Here is a 17,567-nt window from a genome sequence, read left to right as displayed (position 1 = left end):
CCCCTCCTCCTCACCCGTGATGTTCCCTCTCCAAAGTCAATAGCTTTAATTTCTTTCAGTATTTTTCTCCTTCATCTTTGATAAAAATTCAAATGTATGTATTGAGTAATACAATGATACAGAAAGTTGTAGGGATTCTGAGAAAGAAGGAGAGAGAGAAATTTGTCTCTTCTTTCCAAATTATTTTATAACGTATAAGCTTTTGTGGTCTTCCCTCAGGAATCATTAGAAAACAATTATTATTGTCTTTGTTGTTCAGATATTTTCCATAAAAAGTTGTTCTAAAAACACATACATATTTATGACACTACACAAAAGAAAGAAGAATCAAATGCTGTCATAATTCAGGGACGGGATTTCAGAAGACAGTGTAGTCTTCCGCTCTGGCCACTCCTCTGTGCCTTTGTGTTTATGAGCACTTTGAAATAAAGCATCATTTGTGAGCTCTTCAGGGTGGCCAAGGCCCTTGTTGGGACATTTTATATATGTCATTTAGGAGGCATCTACATTGACTACAATTTATAATCCTCATTGGTGGGCTCTCAAGCCAAAGGTGGACAAATTCATGGTCTTAGCAGCAGGAGGTGCCAGATCCTTCTAGTCACTATATTTCTAAACTTATCATGATGGAATATGTAACAATTCCATGTTCATTTACTTAGTCATTCGTGTGATAAATGTTTATTGAGCACCCACTACCTGCTGGGCCTGTGGGTATTGAGATGAACGGGGGCCCTCAGGGATCTTGTTGCCTAGACAGAGACGTTAAGTGAACGGTCATTTGTGACAAGGTGCAGTGTGGTCTGTGCTAGAAGCAATTTCAGCAATTCCACTGTGGGAAGACAGGGTCAGGGAACAGTTGCCGCAGGAGCAATAGTCTTGAAAGAAGAGGGATGGAGGTCAAGGGAAAGAGTCGGGGGGCAGCTTAGGCAAAAAAGCCTTTTAGTGAAAGGAAATTGCAATGACATTCTATGGTATCCCAGTCAACTGATGCATGGAGAGACTTTGGAATTTGTGAGGGCCATAAAGCAGGCAGGTCGTGCTATGATGTGATTCCAAATCTCCTGCTTCATGCACCACATTGCACTATTGTCCATGAAGGGGCAGGGAGAGAGCCACTGGCAGTTCTGAGCAACTGTGAGGGCCTTCATTGCCTGGACCTGTGAGGTGAATGGAGGGGCGTAGGAGGTGGGTGGTGAGGAAGCCATGCAGGGACCAGCCCATGAGGAAGATGGGCTTTTCCCAAAGCGCAGTGGGCATTCACTGAAGGAGTTTTAGGCTGAAGAGAGACACAACCAGATTTGTATTTTCAATGTGCCAACGGGCACATTGAGGGGCTGTGTAGGCCTGGCACATAGAGTTTCCTGGTGAAATGTGCCTCAAGTTGTCTGTCCATTAGAATAAAGGCCTAAAATTGGGGTTCTTTTTTTCAGTTTGCATCAGTTCAAAGCTAGCCTATAAAAGTAACATTGCATACTTGAATAGCTTTACTTGGGCAGGTCGGGGGGGTGGGCTGGGATGTGGAGCGGCTGTCACTCTCATGGCTATCATACTGATCCATCCACCATTATGAGTGGTCATTAGCAATTAAAAGCCAAAACTTGCAGAGATTATGAATTATTTTGCAACATTACTTATCTGAAAAATATTCATCGAGTCCTATCAAAATCTGGATTTGCCTGTGGGAGTGTATTTGTGATGTAAAAGTTACTTATCACATGTGTCTGGGCAAAAGCAAATGATTAAGGATGGTTGGTGTGATGGAGAGATTGGTGAGAGGCAAGACAAGAGGCAGGGAGATTAAATACTCTGTGACAATTAGTTGAGGATAAGGACGATGTGAATGAAAATGATGGCAATGGATGTGAAATGAAAGGAATGGATTCAAGAAACATTGATAAAGGAATCGGTGACTAATTGAATGCAGGGAAGAGTTCAGAATGACTTCCACATCTCTCACTTAGATGGTTCTGCTATTCCATTCCTTGAGCTATGAGATATAGAGAGAGCTTAAGAAATAGAAGGAGCACAGGCTTGGGAGAGAAGAAGACAAGCTCATTTTTGTACAAGTTGAAGGTTTGCACTTGTAAGCAGAGATGTCTCCCAAGAAAGTTGAGGTCATGTAAGAAGAGAGGTCTGAACCAGACACACAGATGAGTTTGGCTGGTCCCAAAGTCACTGGGAATGATGCGGCAGTCCACGGGGTCTACTTGAGAGAAGAGGCCTAGGAGAGAACATCAACATTTAAAGGTGGGTTGAGAGAGAGGAGCTCAGGAAGGAAACTGAAAAGGAGAATCAGGGAGGTGGGGGAACCAAGCCCCGTAGGAGAGTATCCTGAAGGCTGGAGATGCCAAGTGATATTAGGACTGAGAGACACCTTACTTGTTTTGCTAAGAGAAGGTAATTTGTGAACTTCATAGAAGTAGGTTTACCAGGGTGGCCAGGGGTGAAATTCAGATTCCACTGGGCTAATGAATGAATGAGAAATGCAGGAATAGATTCCCTTGTAAAGAAGTTTGCCTGTGAAGGACAGGAGAGAAGTAGGGCAGTAGCTGTAATGCTGGGACAATGGAAGTTGTGCTGAAATGAGAGATTTATGATATTTATATGCTTAAGTGAAGGAGCCAAGTGAGAAGGAGAGATACAAAGCATTCAAGAGAAGACCACTGTTTTGTCCAGAGGAACAAAACCAAATTTTTATTCTTTTAGAGGAGGATGGGGCACCCAATGAATGTACCACTGTTGGAATTTTGCTCTTTAGAGCAAAATGTATTTGGGGCATCTGTGACGTTCTGCTGACAGAGGCCACAGACATGGGCCAGTCCTGTGTTTTGGAGCAGAGGGAAGCTTCCTGGTTCATCCACACACATGTTCCTACACTCATCAAACAGGTTTCCTTCAGATCACCTCCTGTGCCAGCCCCTGGGGATTTGTGAAGAGCCATGGTCCCTTTCCACATGGGATGGTTCTCAGTGAGAAGACAGACGTGTTCCCCAATCTTTGCACCATTGGATGAAAAGCATGCACGTAGAGAAGGGGTAGAGGCTGCACTTAGCTCTATAGAGGAGATCAGGGAAGCCTTTTGCTAAGAGAGCGCATAAGCCGTGCCCTAGAGGGTATGCAGGTAGTGCTCATAGGCATCGTGCCTTTCTTGTTGAAGAAAAGAGTACTGCAAAGGTAGAGCTGTGCAAGATCATAGGATAGTTAAGGAGCTGCAGCCAGTTTGTTAGTTTAAACAGGCAGCCACGGGACAGTGAAGCCAAAGAGTCAGGCTGGTCCAGACCGAGAGGGGCTGTCGCTTCAGCTTTGACTTATTGTCCTGTTGTTCCGTTGAAACTGTATATCTAGTGGTTCTAATTCTGCGCATGCACAATCACTCTATGCACAAGTCTGAGATGTAGACCTGTAACCTTCACTACATTCCCAAAGGGGTTACAGACCCCTCAAAATTCAAGACCCACTGCTGAGAGCAAGGGGCACATTTGGTAGGTTTGAACCCAGAGAGCTGGATCTCTGCCCTCCATGAACTCCATTGGGGCTTGTGAAAGTTCCCCTTTCTTCCTCGTGTTGGTCATAGTTTGCCTTCTCTACTTGCTAAGGTCAGGCCAAAGGCAAAGGGCGGTGCCTGAGAGGCACATATCTGAGCAAAGCAGGCCAGTTGATGGGCAAGGAAGGCAGTAGAGGAGGCTCTGCCTCTGGAAAGGGACGCCTGCTCAGGAGCAGGAATGCCGTGGGCTCTCAGAGATGGGGCGCCTGCACTGTCCTCCTCCCCCCTCCCCTTGCACAAATGTGATTATGCCTCTGCAGAGCGGCTGAAATCAGGTTAGTGTGATTGAGCTGAGCCGAGGTAATCAGAGCCCTCAGCAGAGCAGGTGCTGGGCTTTAAAGTGGCTTCTGAGAATTAGGACAAGCTGACTCTTAGTCATCTAGAATACTGAGCACACAGGGCCCCATCACCTCGCCAGCCTGGCACATCCTCGCTGAAAGCCACGATTGCCACTCCTGTCCACGGGCCTCCCTCGTGAGTGGCAAAGGGCTTAGGTTGGCTGGAAGGGCCTGTGGCATGGCCCTGGGTGCTGGGTCCTTTAACTGGCAGGACAAGAAGTGGTAACCACACCTGGGTTCACATCTCGGTCTGCTCCTGCCTGTCTACGTGTCCTCGGACCCACCTCTGGGAGTCTCACTTAGGTTAGCTGTAAAGTAGGGAACACACACATATCCAACTCATAAGGTTGTTGTGACGATTGAATATAACATCTGCCAAGCTCCCGGCACCAGGCCTGGCAGAGCGGGCACTCAGAGAACGTCCCCTATTCTTATTCTCAATGGAGGCCACTCCCAGGACAAGGCAGGATTTTATTGTTTTTACAAAAATGTTCCATGCTCAGAACAAAAACATCAATAATCATGTAAAACTCTAAGAATAAAGGTTTATATTAACCAACATCTCATCTTAAGAGATAAGCAGTATTAATATTTGGTGAACATCATTCTAGACGCTCTTCTGTGTGCACTTTAACGGATAGAAAATAATTCGAACAAGAGGATATTTACTATATATGTAATTTGAAAGTCAGAAGTTATTGCATTTAATTCAATTAGAATTTAACTGAGGAAAATGAAATGAAACTGAAGGAATTGCTGAACTACAGATACATTGTTCCTAAGAGACTCTGAAAATTGAGAAAACAAATTTCAAGCAATATTAAGATAAGTGAATCATCCTGTAGTTTTTCTAAACTACATAATTTTTAGTCTTCTTTTAATAACGTAGACAAAGCATCTTAACAGTCCCATGCTCTACCCAGTAAGCCAGGCACCGTAGACAAAGCACTTTAGTATTTAGTTATGTATCAGGAAGAAATGCAAATACCTGAGAAAAATAGCACACTGACTTGAATTCTTACTCAGTGACTCATCTTGTCAAAATGAAGCAAGAGTGGAGAATGCTTGAAGCTTGAAATGGGGAGGGCACACACAGAGGTGACGAGGGGTGCTGAGAGCGCCACAGAGGGCATTGGGTGTGGAGCATCTAAACCTGCTGAGACCTCATAGAATGGGCAGGGCCCAGATGCAATGCATTTGTGCTGCTTATGAGAAATCTGAAACCCAGTGAGATGCCAACATGAGGCAGAGCTGGGCCTCCAAGCCAGCTCTTTTTGTCCCAAGTGCTTGGCTTAAATGTCTGTGCATTCATCATGCCTTTTTATTTTCTGTATTTCTGATGCTTTGACATCTTAGGAGCTTTGCTGAGGAGGCTGGAGGGACTGCACCTCCCAGGGCTAGCCCATTCCTAGAGTTAGTAAAGGACTTGCCTACAGGTGAGCCTTTCATATGTGAACCAAGCAATCCAGAGGCCACATGGCCCATCTGCCTCCTGTATCAGGCTCTTACACTCTAGGCCACTACCCACCTGCCCCGATCATCCCAAGGTAGGTGTCAGACAACCAGGGACAGCCCCACACCCCACAGCCCCCTAAAATAATTCTAGCTGGTCTTAAGCCTGCTAACCCTGCCTCACCTATTCCTTTCTGCGGAAACTCCAATCAAGTCTCTTGCCTACATTCTCCCCTCACTCCCTCTGCCTCCTGACCTACCCTGGTGATTCCCCATGTGGCCCTGCATGGCACTGTATGCCACCTCCTCTTGGAAACTGTGAGCACAACATGCTATCTTTTCAATGGCAATAGTCTCCTGATCTATTGACCTCACCATGCCTGAATAAGAATAAAACATTTTAAAACACTCTGCTCCTGCTGATGCTGAAAGTAATCCCTTTGGGGGCCTGACTCCCCTTGGTCACACACCACTGATACATGAGTCCTGCCAGAGTGCAGCTTGGACTTGCTTTGGAACCACTTCCTGCCACTGGGCAGGGGACAACTCTGGTCCCCGAGCAGGACCACTCTCCAATCCAGGCAACTGTGTGAGCAGAGAGCCAGGGCCCATCAGCTGACCCTTCCATAGGGCAGACACAATGCTTCCTTGGCAAGAACACTTGACTGTCTCTGAGAGACGCATTTGGTTTTCAGGTCAAAGGCAGTTGGTTGTAGATGAAATGGAACCACAAAGGCCTCCAACCCAGTTCTCAAGTTTACTAGATTAAGTGAGTCTCTCACCTCTCCATCTCTATTCTCAGGACACATAACATTGGTTACGTGGAGTCTTAGTGAGGGCTCAATAAAGATATACAAATTGGGGGCTGGCCCTGGGGCTGAGTGGTTAAGTTCATGTGCTCTGCTTCGGCGGCCTAAGGTTTTGCCTGTTCAGATCCTGGGCACAGACATGGCACTGCTCATCAAGCCATGCTGAGGCGGCATCCCACATAGCAGAGCCAGAAGGACCTACAACTAGAATGTACAACTGTATGCTGGGGGGCTTTGGGGAGAAGAAGAAGAAGAAGAAGATAAAAAAAAGATTGGTAATAGATGTTAGTGCAAGTGCCAGTCTTTGAAAAAAGAAAGATAAACAGATTGAATGAAATTTCACAGTCCTCACTTCAAAGGAGAAATTTCATTATCCGGACAGCGCTCAGCAAGCAAATCAATTAGGCTCTTTGGTTTTGTAAACGTAATGGACTTTTCTATCATTTGGAGAGAGTTTGAATTCAGACATATGTTTCAGCACCTATTCCACGTCCAGCAAAGTGCAAATTCCTAGCAATATAAAGAAATAAGATGCGGACCCTGGTTTCAAGAGCTTCGTGCAGCTAGAGGGAGAGATAGCCTTGTGTGTGGGAATGAGACGTCAGGTTGTGCACGTGTTATCACAGCGCTACAAGGTACTCAGAGAGCAAGAACGGGCCCTGGAATTCTGGGCCACAGTTCCCAGTTGTGTGGCCAACAGCGTGGAACGCCTTCTTGGAACATTCCTTTAAGAGCTATTTTCAGCCTTGGTGGGGCTTTCTCATGAATCTCCCTAGGAGAGCAATCTTCGTCTTTTGAGGTTGGAATTAATCTTTGGGAACAGTATGGTTCAGAGAAAGAAAGGCAGCAGATGAAAGCTAGTGGGTGATACCCCAGGGCAAACTCCTGGGGTGGCTCTGAACTGACCCCAGATGCAGTTCTAGAAGTGCATCCCACAGTGTCTTGAGCAGCACCAGCCTTGCTGGCATGCCTATTACTGCCAGTGTGCTTGCTCTGCACTCTGCACACATGCCCACATGCACACACACACACATACCCCCCCAAAGGAAAAAATACAGACTTTCTACTTGATGGAAGGAATGATATTCTTATAGTCATTATTTGTACTGTGAATAAAACAGAGCACAGGAAATACTGTCCATGTGGTCAGGGGCTTCAATTTTGCCCCCCAACACCACAGGAAATCTTGTGCAAATGCCGTTTCTAACCACAGCCCAGACTTCTGTCGGCAGGTCTGTTTCTCTCCACCTGTGCAGATGCTTCCATGCAAAGATGAAATGTGCCTTCATAGGTTTCCATCTTCATCTAGCAGACTGCATCGAGCACCACATTAGAGTCTGTGGGATCCCCTGGGGGCAGTGGCTGTGCACATGGAGGTTACGGGACTGACTAAGAAGTGGGAGCTGAAAGGAGGTCTGTTTTTCACTCCACAGGTGGTGGCTACACTGGGGACCACATCTTGCTGCTCCTTTGATAATCTCTTAGAAGTGGGTCCTATCTGTAAGTATCAAATTAAATTTTCTTTTGGAGAATGTTCTTAATATGTAGGAACTTCGTAGACCTTCTTTTTTGGGGTCTCCTCTTCTGTAATAGTAACATTATAGCATATTACATACCGCAATATAAAATATATTACTATATAATAATATATTTATATGTTAATAAAAATATAATATTAACATCATAAAACTTAATATTACACTGGTTTGCCAAACTCTCCTTGTATTTGCAGTAACACAAACCTCATTAGCTTGATCTTTGCAGACTCAGAATTTGGGCTAATCGGACAAGAGCTGAGCTTAGCTAGACTGACATGCCAGAAGAAAAAACTGTCCCAGCAATATACATCGGACAGTGATATCAGTTTTCAAGGCTCTGTTGCCCCGTCGAGGAGAATAAGCTCTTCAGACTCTTAGAGCAAGCACTCTCACACAAGGGTGGTGTATACGCACCACGTGAGAACTAGTTATCCTAAAATTAAATCTTCTGGCATATCATTTTCAGCCTTTTTGGAATTGGTGAATGTAGTTAAGCAAATTGCTTAAAGTGACTAAGCGAATCAATGTAAAAACCTGACTGTCTGTGCTCTATGTGTTTCCCTGGGCCTCTCTCACCTCCTCCCATACTTAGAGCCCTTAGGTTTTCTCACAGAGATGAGAACTCAAAGTTTTCAAAAGATAGACCATGGATAAGTAGCCACATTTCTAAATTTCCCCCTCTAACATCTGGCTCTGGGAACCCAGCAGGCCCGGGAGGGGTTTCTGTGACGGGAGACCTGTCCTTGGGCAGGGGCACCAGCTCACGGACCTCCCCTTTCTCTGCCCCTCAGGGAGTGAGCATGCTCCACTCCCACAGCTGCTGCCACAGAGATGGTGGAGCTGATCATCTGAACAGTCTGAGTGTCACACGAAGACTGTTCAGTCCCTCAGACGGCATACCCGTGGCTTGGGCCAGATATCATGGGAACTCACTGCCCCGTCTGCATAACCCTGGCACGTTTCTCGCCTCTCCTAACCTGGGATCTGCCTGTGGTCACACTTAGGGGAGCAGACCCTCTTGTCCCATCCTGAGGGCCTTGAGGTGACAGCCCTGGCCCAACACTTAAAGCCACGTGCCTTCAGTGCTGAGCTTCATTTCCCCATCTGTAATTGGAGAGGAAAACAATGCTTGTAGTTGTAAAATGAAATATTTCCCTCACAGGGCTCTTTAGAGGATGAGTTAATGCATGGAAAGTGTGTGAGACAAAGGTGGTGGACAAAAGGTGGTGTCTGTGACCAGCCCTGCTAAGTGGCTGCAGGTGTAGTCCTGCCCATTCACCCACAGGTTTTTGCTCCACCATTTATGACCTCTGGCAGACATCTGTAAGAACAGCTGGCAGAAGGCAGTTGTGCATGGCTTGGAGCCGGGGACAAGGGACAGAAATGGCCGACTCAGGACTCCAGCGACGGCGTTGGCCTCGTCAGCTGCAAGCACTTGTCAGCTGGGCCAAGTCGCTTGGAGCCCGCCTGACTCAGATGTTGGGCTCAGAACGGGATGTCCTGGACAGTGGTTGGCTGATGTAATTCCCGGCACTATCAGATTTAGAGGGCTGAGTCTTCTGCAAGGCAGAACCCACATGGCCCTGTGGTCCCAGGAGCCCCAGGGCTGGCCGCCTGCTGGCCTGGAGAGATGACAGCCAGCCGGATGCACCTGTCGTTCACGGCTCACAGAGGGGACCCAGCACAGGCTGTTCTGCTGTCCTGGAGCTCCCTCTGCTCCCAGTCTAGGGGCTGTGGGCAGAGCTTGATTTGTGATGTGTCTGGTGCCAATCACAGAGGCTGCTCTGGGGCTGGCTGAGGGAGCTCACGCGGGTGAATGCCCAAACTCTTCCATTCACTGCCAAAGTTCATAGCTGAGGGGAATTTTGATTACTGTGTTTATTATTGAGACGCTATTACTACCCATTGATAGCAAGCACTTTTTTACCTACTTCCCCTCCTCTGACACCATTTACTTGACTATCACCACATATTTAGCGTTCTTCAACTTCAAACAGAACTGTTCTGGGATCCTGAGGTGACCTTGTTCTACAGTATGATTAGAATAAACATTAAAATAATTCAGATAACTTATTCATCCACCAGAATTTGACAAAGAGGACACATCAAAAGATGGTTTTCTCTAAACTGCTGCTTTAGGAAAGGCATTTTCTTTTTAGCTCCTTTTAAAATGATCAGCCAGACAGACTGTTTCGATTGGTTCACTTGGACTGATCAGTTGAATTTCCTGGCAGGTTTTATTGAGAAGACAATGAGACACAGAAAGCAGAGAGTTGAAGGCAGACAGGTGGGAGGTGTGAAAGAGGGGAGCTGAGGGCAGGGGTCCCGGGGAGTGAGAAAGGGAGCGCAGGGCGGGCCAGGCGACCAAAGCCGCATCCGGCTGCGGCACCAGGATGTCTGGGAGGGGGATGCAGCAGATGGGCAGTGAGCCCGGGCCACTACTGTTCCTGCAAGCCTTGTAAGGAAACTGGTACCAGGAGAGGTGTGGAGGCTTCCCCTTCCCTGTTGCGGCCTCGCCTCAGTTGACCTTGTTGACCTTGTTGTCCTTGTCCTGGGGCATGCAACTCCTGTGCTCTGGCCTTGGGGTCTCAGTGCCTGCCTGACTGCTAGAGACACCTGCATATGCAGAAGGCCCCGAAGGCAGGTCGTGCTGTCGGTGGATCACGTGTGACACACAAGATGCAGAGGTGGTGACAATGGCTTTTACGCCCCTGTGGAAAGGAGAGAAGCCCAATTGGAGTCTACTCTCCATGAGCATCTGTAAGTTCCTTCTGTGGGAATTCTAGGCCAACCAAATGGTTAGAGGGAACCCAGTCCCTCAAAGACCACCCTTGCTTCTGATGCCAATCCCAAGTTCAGAGGTTCCCAAAACCAGGCTCAGGTTTGATAATCCACAGGAAGGACTCACAGAGCTCCCTAAAAGCATGTTTATGGTTACACTTTATTGCAGGGAGGAGTCACGTGGAATGTGGGAGGGGCCCAAACTCAGAGCTTCTGGTCATCCTCTCCCAGGGGGTCATGGCTGGCTAACTCCCCCAGCCAAGATGCATGACGACACGCATGGAGTGGGCACCTCCCTGCCACAGAAGCTCGCCCAAGCCTTCAGCATCCAGAGTTGTATTGGGCTCAGTCACACACTAACCACATGGCTGCCCTTCAGTCTCCAGCCCTTTCCGAGGTCTGGCTGATGCCTGTAGTCTCTAGTTCCTCCAGAAGTCAGAAGTGACGTGGCGTGGCCCAAAGCCCCCATCGTAAATCTTGTTGTTACACTGTCTGCGGGCCAAAGACCCAGGCAGGGCATTCCAGGGCTTAGAGGTCACCTCCCAGGAGCTGATGGCAAAGGCCAGGCTTCTTTTGGAATAAAGTTAATTCTTTTTGGTTCTTTTTGGTTTTGTGGTGAGGCAGATTGGCCCTGAGCTAACATTCGTTGCCAATCTTCCTCTTTTTGCCTGAGGAAGATTGTCCCAGAGCTAACATCTGTACTAATCTTCCTCTGTTTTATATGTGGGATGGTACCACAGCATGGCTTGATGAGCAGAGTGTCGGCCCATGCCCAGGATCTGAACTCATGAACCCTGGGCTGCCAAAGTGGAGTGTGTGATCTTAACGACCACACCACCAGGCTGGCCCTGATAAAGTTAATTCTTCACCACACACCTTCCTCTGGGGCCTCCTTCCCTACCCACCACCCCCTCCCCGAGTCTGCCATGCACTCTGGAGTGACGGAGAATTGAGGCATGGCATCATTCTGGCCCCCTCCTGGGGTTTGGGCCAGATCTTCTCCCCTCTGTCTGTCCTGGAGGAGGCCCGGGGAATGTTGATGGGTTGTGGTTTTTACTGTCTTTTGAAACAAACGTTCCCCCTCATGAGGGTGGTGGCTGAGGGAGGAGGACATAGGTGTGAGGGAGAAAGACAGGCCTGTCTGCAGCTTCTCCATTCTGTCCCTCTCCTCCCACCCTCATGGCTTGTGTCTTTCGTGAGTCCTCTGCGCGTTCAGACCCTGGGATCCTGCTCTGCCTCAGCCCTTCATCCCACAGCCTGAACTGAACACAGACACGGGCATCTCAAACTCCATCAAAGCTCCTCTGACAGAAAATGGGGCTCCCTCACCAGCGATGTTGGGACTGCCCAAACAGTGCCATGGAGAGCACAGACTTGCTTTGAGATTTATGCCCATCTGAATCTGAAGTTTCTCTTGACCACACCGTTTCTGAGCCATAGCAACAGTAGTTGTTGTGTTGTTTTCAAGGAGACACTCCATATCATACTAAGGCTTGTGCTCTTTCTGGTTCACGGCTGCATCCATGTGGGGCTCTGCAGGCCCCCAGTGAGGCTGGTCCACATGAGGTGATGAACCCAGACCCCCTTTGCCCATAAAACATTCTTCAGGTTGCTCGACATCACTGAACCATGGTCTTCTGTGGCAATAGCACATGTGCTTGGACACATTTGATCTCCATCTGACCTTTAATCCCTTCAATCCTGAAGATCAAACTGAATCAAGGCTTTGAAATTCCTCTTCTGTGTTTTATCAGCAGAGCTAAGAATTGCTCATCACTCCTCATAGCATCATGTGTGATTAACCCGCATCGTGTATGAAAAAGTGTACCGTGAGCCCATCAATCAGCACAAAGGCCCTTGGCAGGTGCTGACTGATCCCCACAGATCCCCACAAGTGGCCTTCACCCAGTGCTCCTGGGGCAGTATCCTCACCTGTAAGGGAAGGACCCCGTTCCCTCTCCAATGTGCTTGCATATTTCATGCCCATGTTAAGTGGGCACTTAGCTGAGGAAGGGAGTAACCATGATGATCCCGTGCACTTCTCGTTAACTCTGTGTTGGTGTCGTGATGGAGCATTGGGATGGTTCTCTCCTTGATCCCTCATGGGGGTTATATGGGTGCTATTTTCCTCTCCCTTTGCCTGGGAGGAGAATGAGGCTTAGAGAAAGGAGATAAGGTCTTATGGTTGCTGGGCGATTGGAGGCAGTTGCTGAACCGAGATATGTTCGAATTGAGGGAGTGCATTTAAACAGGACACTATTCCACTTCGAAAGTAAGACTCGGTCCCTTCCTGCAAGGCCATCCGGTACAACGGGAAAACAAAAATCCTATGCGCAGAAGGAGCCAGGGATGATTTCAGAACGTGTGAAATAAATGACTTCACTTCACGTGGGGATGGAGTGGGGCAGATGGAGATCAGTGTGGGTTGTCTACTAGAACCTTCCTCAAGTGATGTTTGTGGGGAAGGACTCTGGAACAGGTGAGCCGAGAGAATCTGGAAGAAAATTCCAGGTGAGTGAGATGGGGGAGAGCAGAGAAAGGTGATGTAACTGGGGTATAATGCAGGCAAATAAGCCTGCAGGGGTTAGAGTGTGCTGGTCCCTTAGAGCTGTGCCGAACAGAGGAGCAGCCTGAAGAATCAGGGGGTAATTGCTCCATTTCCCTCACCTTCCATGCATTCACTGAGCACCGGGTCTGTGCCAGGCATCATCCAGGGCCAGAAGCACATGACCTCTGCCCTCAGCTTCATTGCCTTCAGAACAGAGGAGCCTGTTAGGGATCCAGAAATCAGGCCAAGCGATGCTCTTGAGAGACTACATACAAGAAGGGCACTGGGATGGGACAGGGCTAGTTGTCAGACCCCATGTGACCAGGGCATCCACTTGAGAACTCACAAGTCTCTCCTGGACTTTAGGTATCAAGGAGGACGTGTGGCTGCACATTGATGCTGCCTATGCAGGCAGCGCCTTCATCTGCCCTGAATTCCGGCCTCTTCTGAATGGTGTAGAGGTGGGTGTGCTCTTTTATAAGATCATTTTAGTAAAAGCACTATGTTATCAGTGACTTCTTCTTACAAAGATGTGATATGCAATTTTTCACCGTTGTGGTTTGTTTCAGCAAATTATTTTCAAACCAGTTTCAGTGATTATTAGAAATTACACCTCCTTATGACAGAGGTTGAGAAACTTCCTGGTCATACAGCTTGTCTTCTTGAAATACATCTGACATTTACAGCTATTTTCCAGTCTGCACAAATCCTGTGCAGAGCTGTCATGACAGGATAGATTTTAGCTTGTAAAACTGTGGGAAAATATTTAGGAACAAAATAAAATATTACTGCATTTCAGATTGAGGAGTAATTTAAAATTCTGAGCTGCAATGCCATATAATCCGGTTCAATATGAAAGCCATGTTTTGACCATGCAACTGAACGTGATATTCACCAAACCAATATTGATTGAGCAGCTACCAACACATTCAAATGTCCTAGGCCACTTGCAGAATTTGTAAAATGTGGCCTGTAATGCCAACTAAAACATTTGTTTCTTTTGAGAAATAACAAACAATCAAAATTATCGCCCCGTACTCTGCTTTTCCACAGGGGTGCCGAGTGTACATGGTGCACACTTAAGACAAAGAAATGACCTTATGAATGTGCTCTGATGTATTATTTCAGACTCAGGCTGGATTTTATTGTTGGAGCAGCACATGGGGCAGGAAGTTCCTCCTCGCCAGGAACTCAGATATAAGTGCAACAAAGAATCCAGAGAGGCAGATTTTGGAAGGAGATAGTGAGTCAGAGAGCCCTGGCGTTGGCTTTGTGCTCAGAGGCAAGGATTTCATGAGACCTCGCTCCTGCGTGGTCCAGGGATTAAGGGCGCAGTCTTTGGTGTTAGACTGCCTTCCAGAATCTCAGCTTTACTGTAGGACTAGCTGTGTCCCCCTGGGCAGGTTCCTATCCTCTCTACACTTCACAAAATGGATTTAGTAGTGACGTCTGCTTTCAAGGGGTTGTTGTAAAGATCAGAGGAGTTAATATTTAAAGGGCTTAAAAACAGCATCTGGCACACAGTAAGCACTGTGCATGCATTAGATGCTATTACTATTTTTCTCTGCATGACCTGCAGAGACTGCCCCTCAAAACCTCTCTCCATTCTCATGTCACGCTGCCAATCAACCTTCTAATTACTAATTTGGATTCTCATAATACCGTAATACCAGAAAAGTGGGGGTCAGTGATACAGAATACAAATGTTCCCATCTTTAGAAAGAATAACCCCCTTTCTAGTAATAAATAAAGCGGCATTCTGGTTTATATCTCCATCATATTCTTTCATTTATTCACTCATTCATTCAGTGATTACTTATTGATCAGGCTTAGATCAATCCTGGGGGATGGGGTAAATGGAGCTTCCAGAAGCCTCTGTAAACAGTGGGTGGGGGTGCAGTGTGTGAGGGGTTCTGATCCCAGAGCTCACCCCAGCCCTCTGCAGTGCACTGCTGATAGCTGGTTTTGTGGGTGGTTGGTGCTGGAAATGAAGAATAAATCTCTGTATCATATAAAATACCTTTTGTTCTGGAGACGATCCATATCACTAGGAATGTCTGCCCCTGTAGTCTCAGGGGAAGACGGGGCAAAGTGTTCATCGGGATTTGGCCTCTCCCCAGGATGTGGTCGGGGCCAGATGTTCCTTCTAATTCTGAGTATCAGGTTTAGGATTTCACCATCTTTTCCTACTATGAGTCTTCTCATCCCCAGGAGCCACCACCTTGAGGTTTCACCTTTCATGGGGGGTGCCTAATTGTCAGACCACCACAGAGGCCAGCACTGCAGCGAGATCCTATCAGCAGCAGACAGGATTTCATGCCCAACAATGAGTTGTTCCCATTTTCCCCATTATTGCTGTCTCATTCCCTGCCTGGCTCCCTGCCTGGCAAGGGCCTTGCTGCTCAGCTGGTCAGATAAGGGGTTGCAATATCCTGTCCTGGCCCTCCCTGGAGATAAGAGCCTTCCTCTCTGTCAGCAGGAGGAATACAGTGCAGCTGGTAATAAAAGATGTTTAAACAGACCAGCCCCTAGGAGGGAATTAATAAAATTCCCAACAAACAAAGCGCTTCTTTCACCTTTTGTTTCCTTTTATCAACAAATGAAACTTGTAATTTCCTGTCTCTTTCTCAAAATTACTTTTATTGAAACCTGGAAGGAAATGAATCTGCTCCCCAAGAGTGGGTTGTGAGGTTGTCATCAGCTGACCAAGTGACTCCCTGCTGATGCTCACCTGGCCTCTGAGCGCCTCCTTAGTGCTCATCCCTGGGAACCAAGTAGAGAAGAGGCGTCACAAAGCCTTGGGAAGATGTCGAATTTTCCTGTTACGATATGCAGTCAGACTGGGGCCTTGTAATGGCCGCTGCCTTTATTTCTGGTTCAATTATGTATTTATCCATGTGGCAGTATCCATGGGCCTCTGGGTGGGCCTGGATCCTGTTCATCAGCCAGAGGGAAACCAGGACATGCATTTTGAAAAATGCAAGAACTCACCCTTTATGACAGCTCAGTGAGCATGCAGAGTACCCTCCTTGGCCACTCTTGGTAGTTGAAATCTCTTATTCTCTGCTTGAAAATATGGTAGCACCTAAAACTGATGCGATGCTAGAGCCAGTTGTTTATGGTTGTTACCAATTGGCGTCCAAAAGGGGAAGCTGTTACTGTCAGGAGTACAGTGAACTTGGATATTGCCTTTAAAAATAAAGAAAATATTTAGGTAAATGAGAAGAGTTATTCATCTATTATGTCAATGTTGGTTAAAAAACCAATCAATTAAATGAAACCTGAGGTGACCCTGATTGCTGTAGGTTAGTTATGAAATTTTCACTTTTTCATTGTTTGTGATGATACGTATATTCTGAGAACTTCGAGAGTTCAAGAAGTTGAAAGAAATGTAGGCATAAAGTGTTTCATAGGCCAAATCAGTACAATTTCCAGACATCGTACCTGTGAATTAAAATCCTGATTATTCCAAATAGTTTAATAGTTGAAATCTAGTGGAGATACATTTTAGGTGACTTTAGACTATATAAATTTGAAAGTATGTAATATAAAATATTAACATCTCACTTTATGAGGAAAAGTAGAATTATGAATTTTCCCAATTAAAAATGAATTGGGACTCACACAGTTTCAAAGCAGGAGAGCCCATGGAACTGTGAACTGTGTTCATGTTGCTGCCAGGGGCTGGGTATCACCTCATGGGTGACAGAAAACTCCCACATCCTTTGTTACATTGGTCTTGGACTATGCTTTGGGATTCTGAATTATCCAAGGTCTTCAAAATGCATCCCTCGATTAGAATGTGATAGCCCTACACCAGACTAGGATTAACACACACATAATAGGAAGGCCCTAGATACTGTCTCATTCCAATCCCTCATTTACAAGTTCCTGGAGAATTACTGCTCTGGGAATCCTCAGCAAGACAGTGCAAGAACTAAGGCCAGCATCTGGGGCTTACTCCAAACCCTACACCATTTCCAGCAAGGAAAGAATGAGATTCTTTATTTCACTGTCCTGACAAATGCTTTCTGGGCATCACCTGGGTGCCTGGTGCTGTGTCTCAAAGCCTGCCAGTCAGGCCCGTCAGGCCTTGACCCAGTGGCCTTCATGTCCAGCGCACCTCAAGCCTTGCCGAGTTCCGCAGGATGCCCCTCTCAGGGCACCTCCGAGGCACAGTCCAGCCCGACTCTGCGAGTCCCTCCCCTCCTCCTCTGTGCAGGGAGCCTGGTTTACTGCACTATCTGAGGTGATTCATATTGCATCCTGATGGCTGCTTTCTTGTCAGATCTCGCCACTTAACCAGGAGCTGCTGGAAGTCAGTAGCCATGTTTTCCTCACTTCGTTCCCTGGGGCCACCCCCTGGCTGGCTTTACAACCACAAATCAGCAACATTTGCCCTGGAGCGTTTACTGCGCCTCAGGAGCTGTGCTGAGGAGCTGGTGGCTGCGATTTCACTACTTCTCCACAAAGCAGATATTCCCACTCCAGTCCACGTGGAGTAAACAGTTGAACCGGGATGCAAACCCCCAATTCTCTGACTCCTAAGCTTCC

The 17,567-nt window shown here is 47.1% G+C and overlaps 1 protein-coding gene across 3 annotated transcripts in view; it reads left to right on the top strand.

Annotated features, from left to right (window-relative positions):
* The window catches only part of DDC (dopa decarboxylase), a 90,596-nt gene that overhangs the window by 48,165 nt on the left and 24,864 nt on the right, over positions 1–17,567 (top strand). For all 3 annotated transcript variants that reach the window (XM_046669420.1, XM_046669418.1, XM_046669419.1), the window contains exons 7-8: positions 7,580–7,646; positions 13,380–13,474. In XM_046669420.1, the coding sequence (XP_046525376.1) occupies positions 7,580–7,646; positions 13,380–13,474 (162 nt within the window). The remainder of the gene's footprint in view (positions 1–7,579; positions 7,647–13,379; positions 13,475–17,567) is intronic.

This window comes from Equus quagga, chromosome 8 (genome assembly GCF_021613505.1).
Source record: "Equus quagga isolate Etosha38 chromosome 8, UCLA_HA_Equagga_1.0, whole genome shotgun sequence".
NCBI classification, from domain to species: domain Eukaryota; kingdom Metazoa; phylum Chordata; class Mammalia; order Perissodactyla; family Equidae; genus Equus; species Equus quagga.
This window is presented reverse-complemented; position numbering and strand designations above follow the sequence as displayed.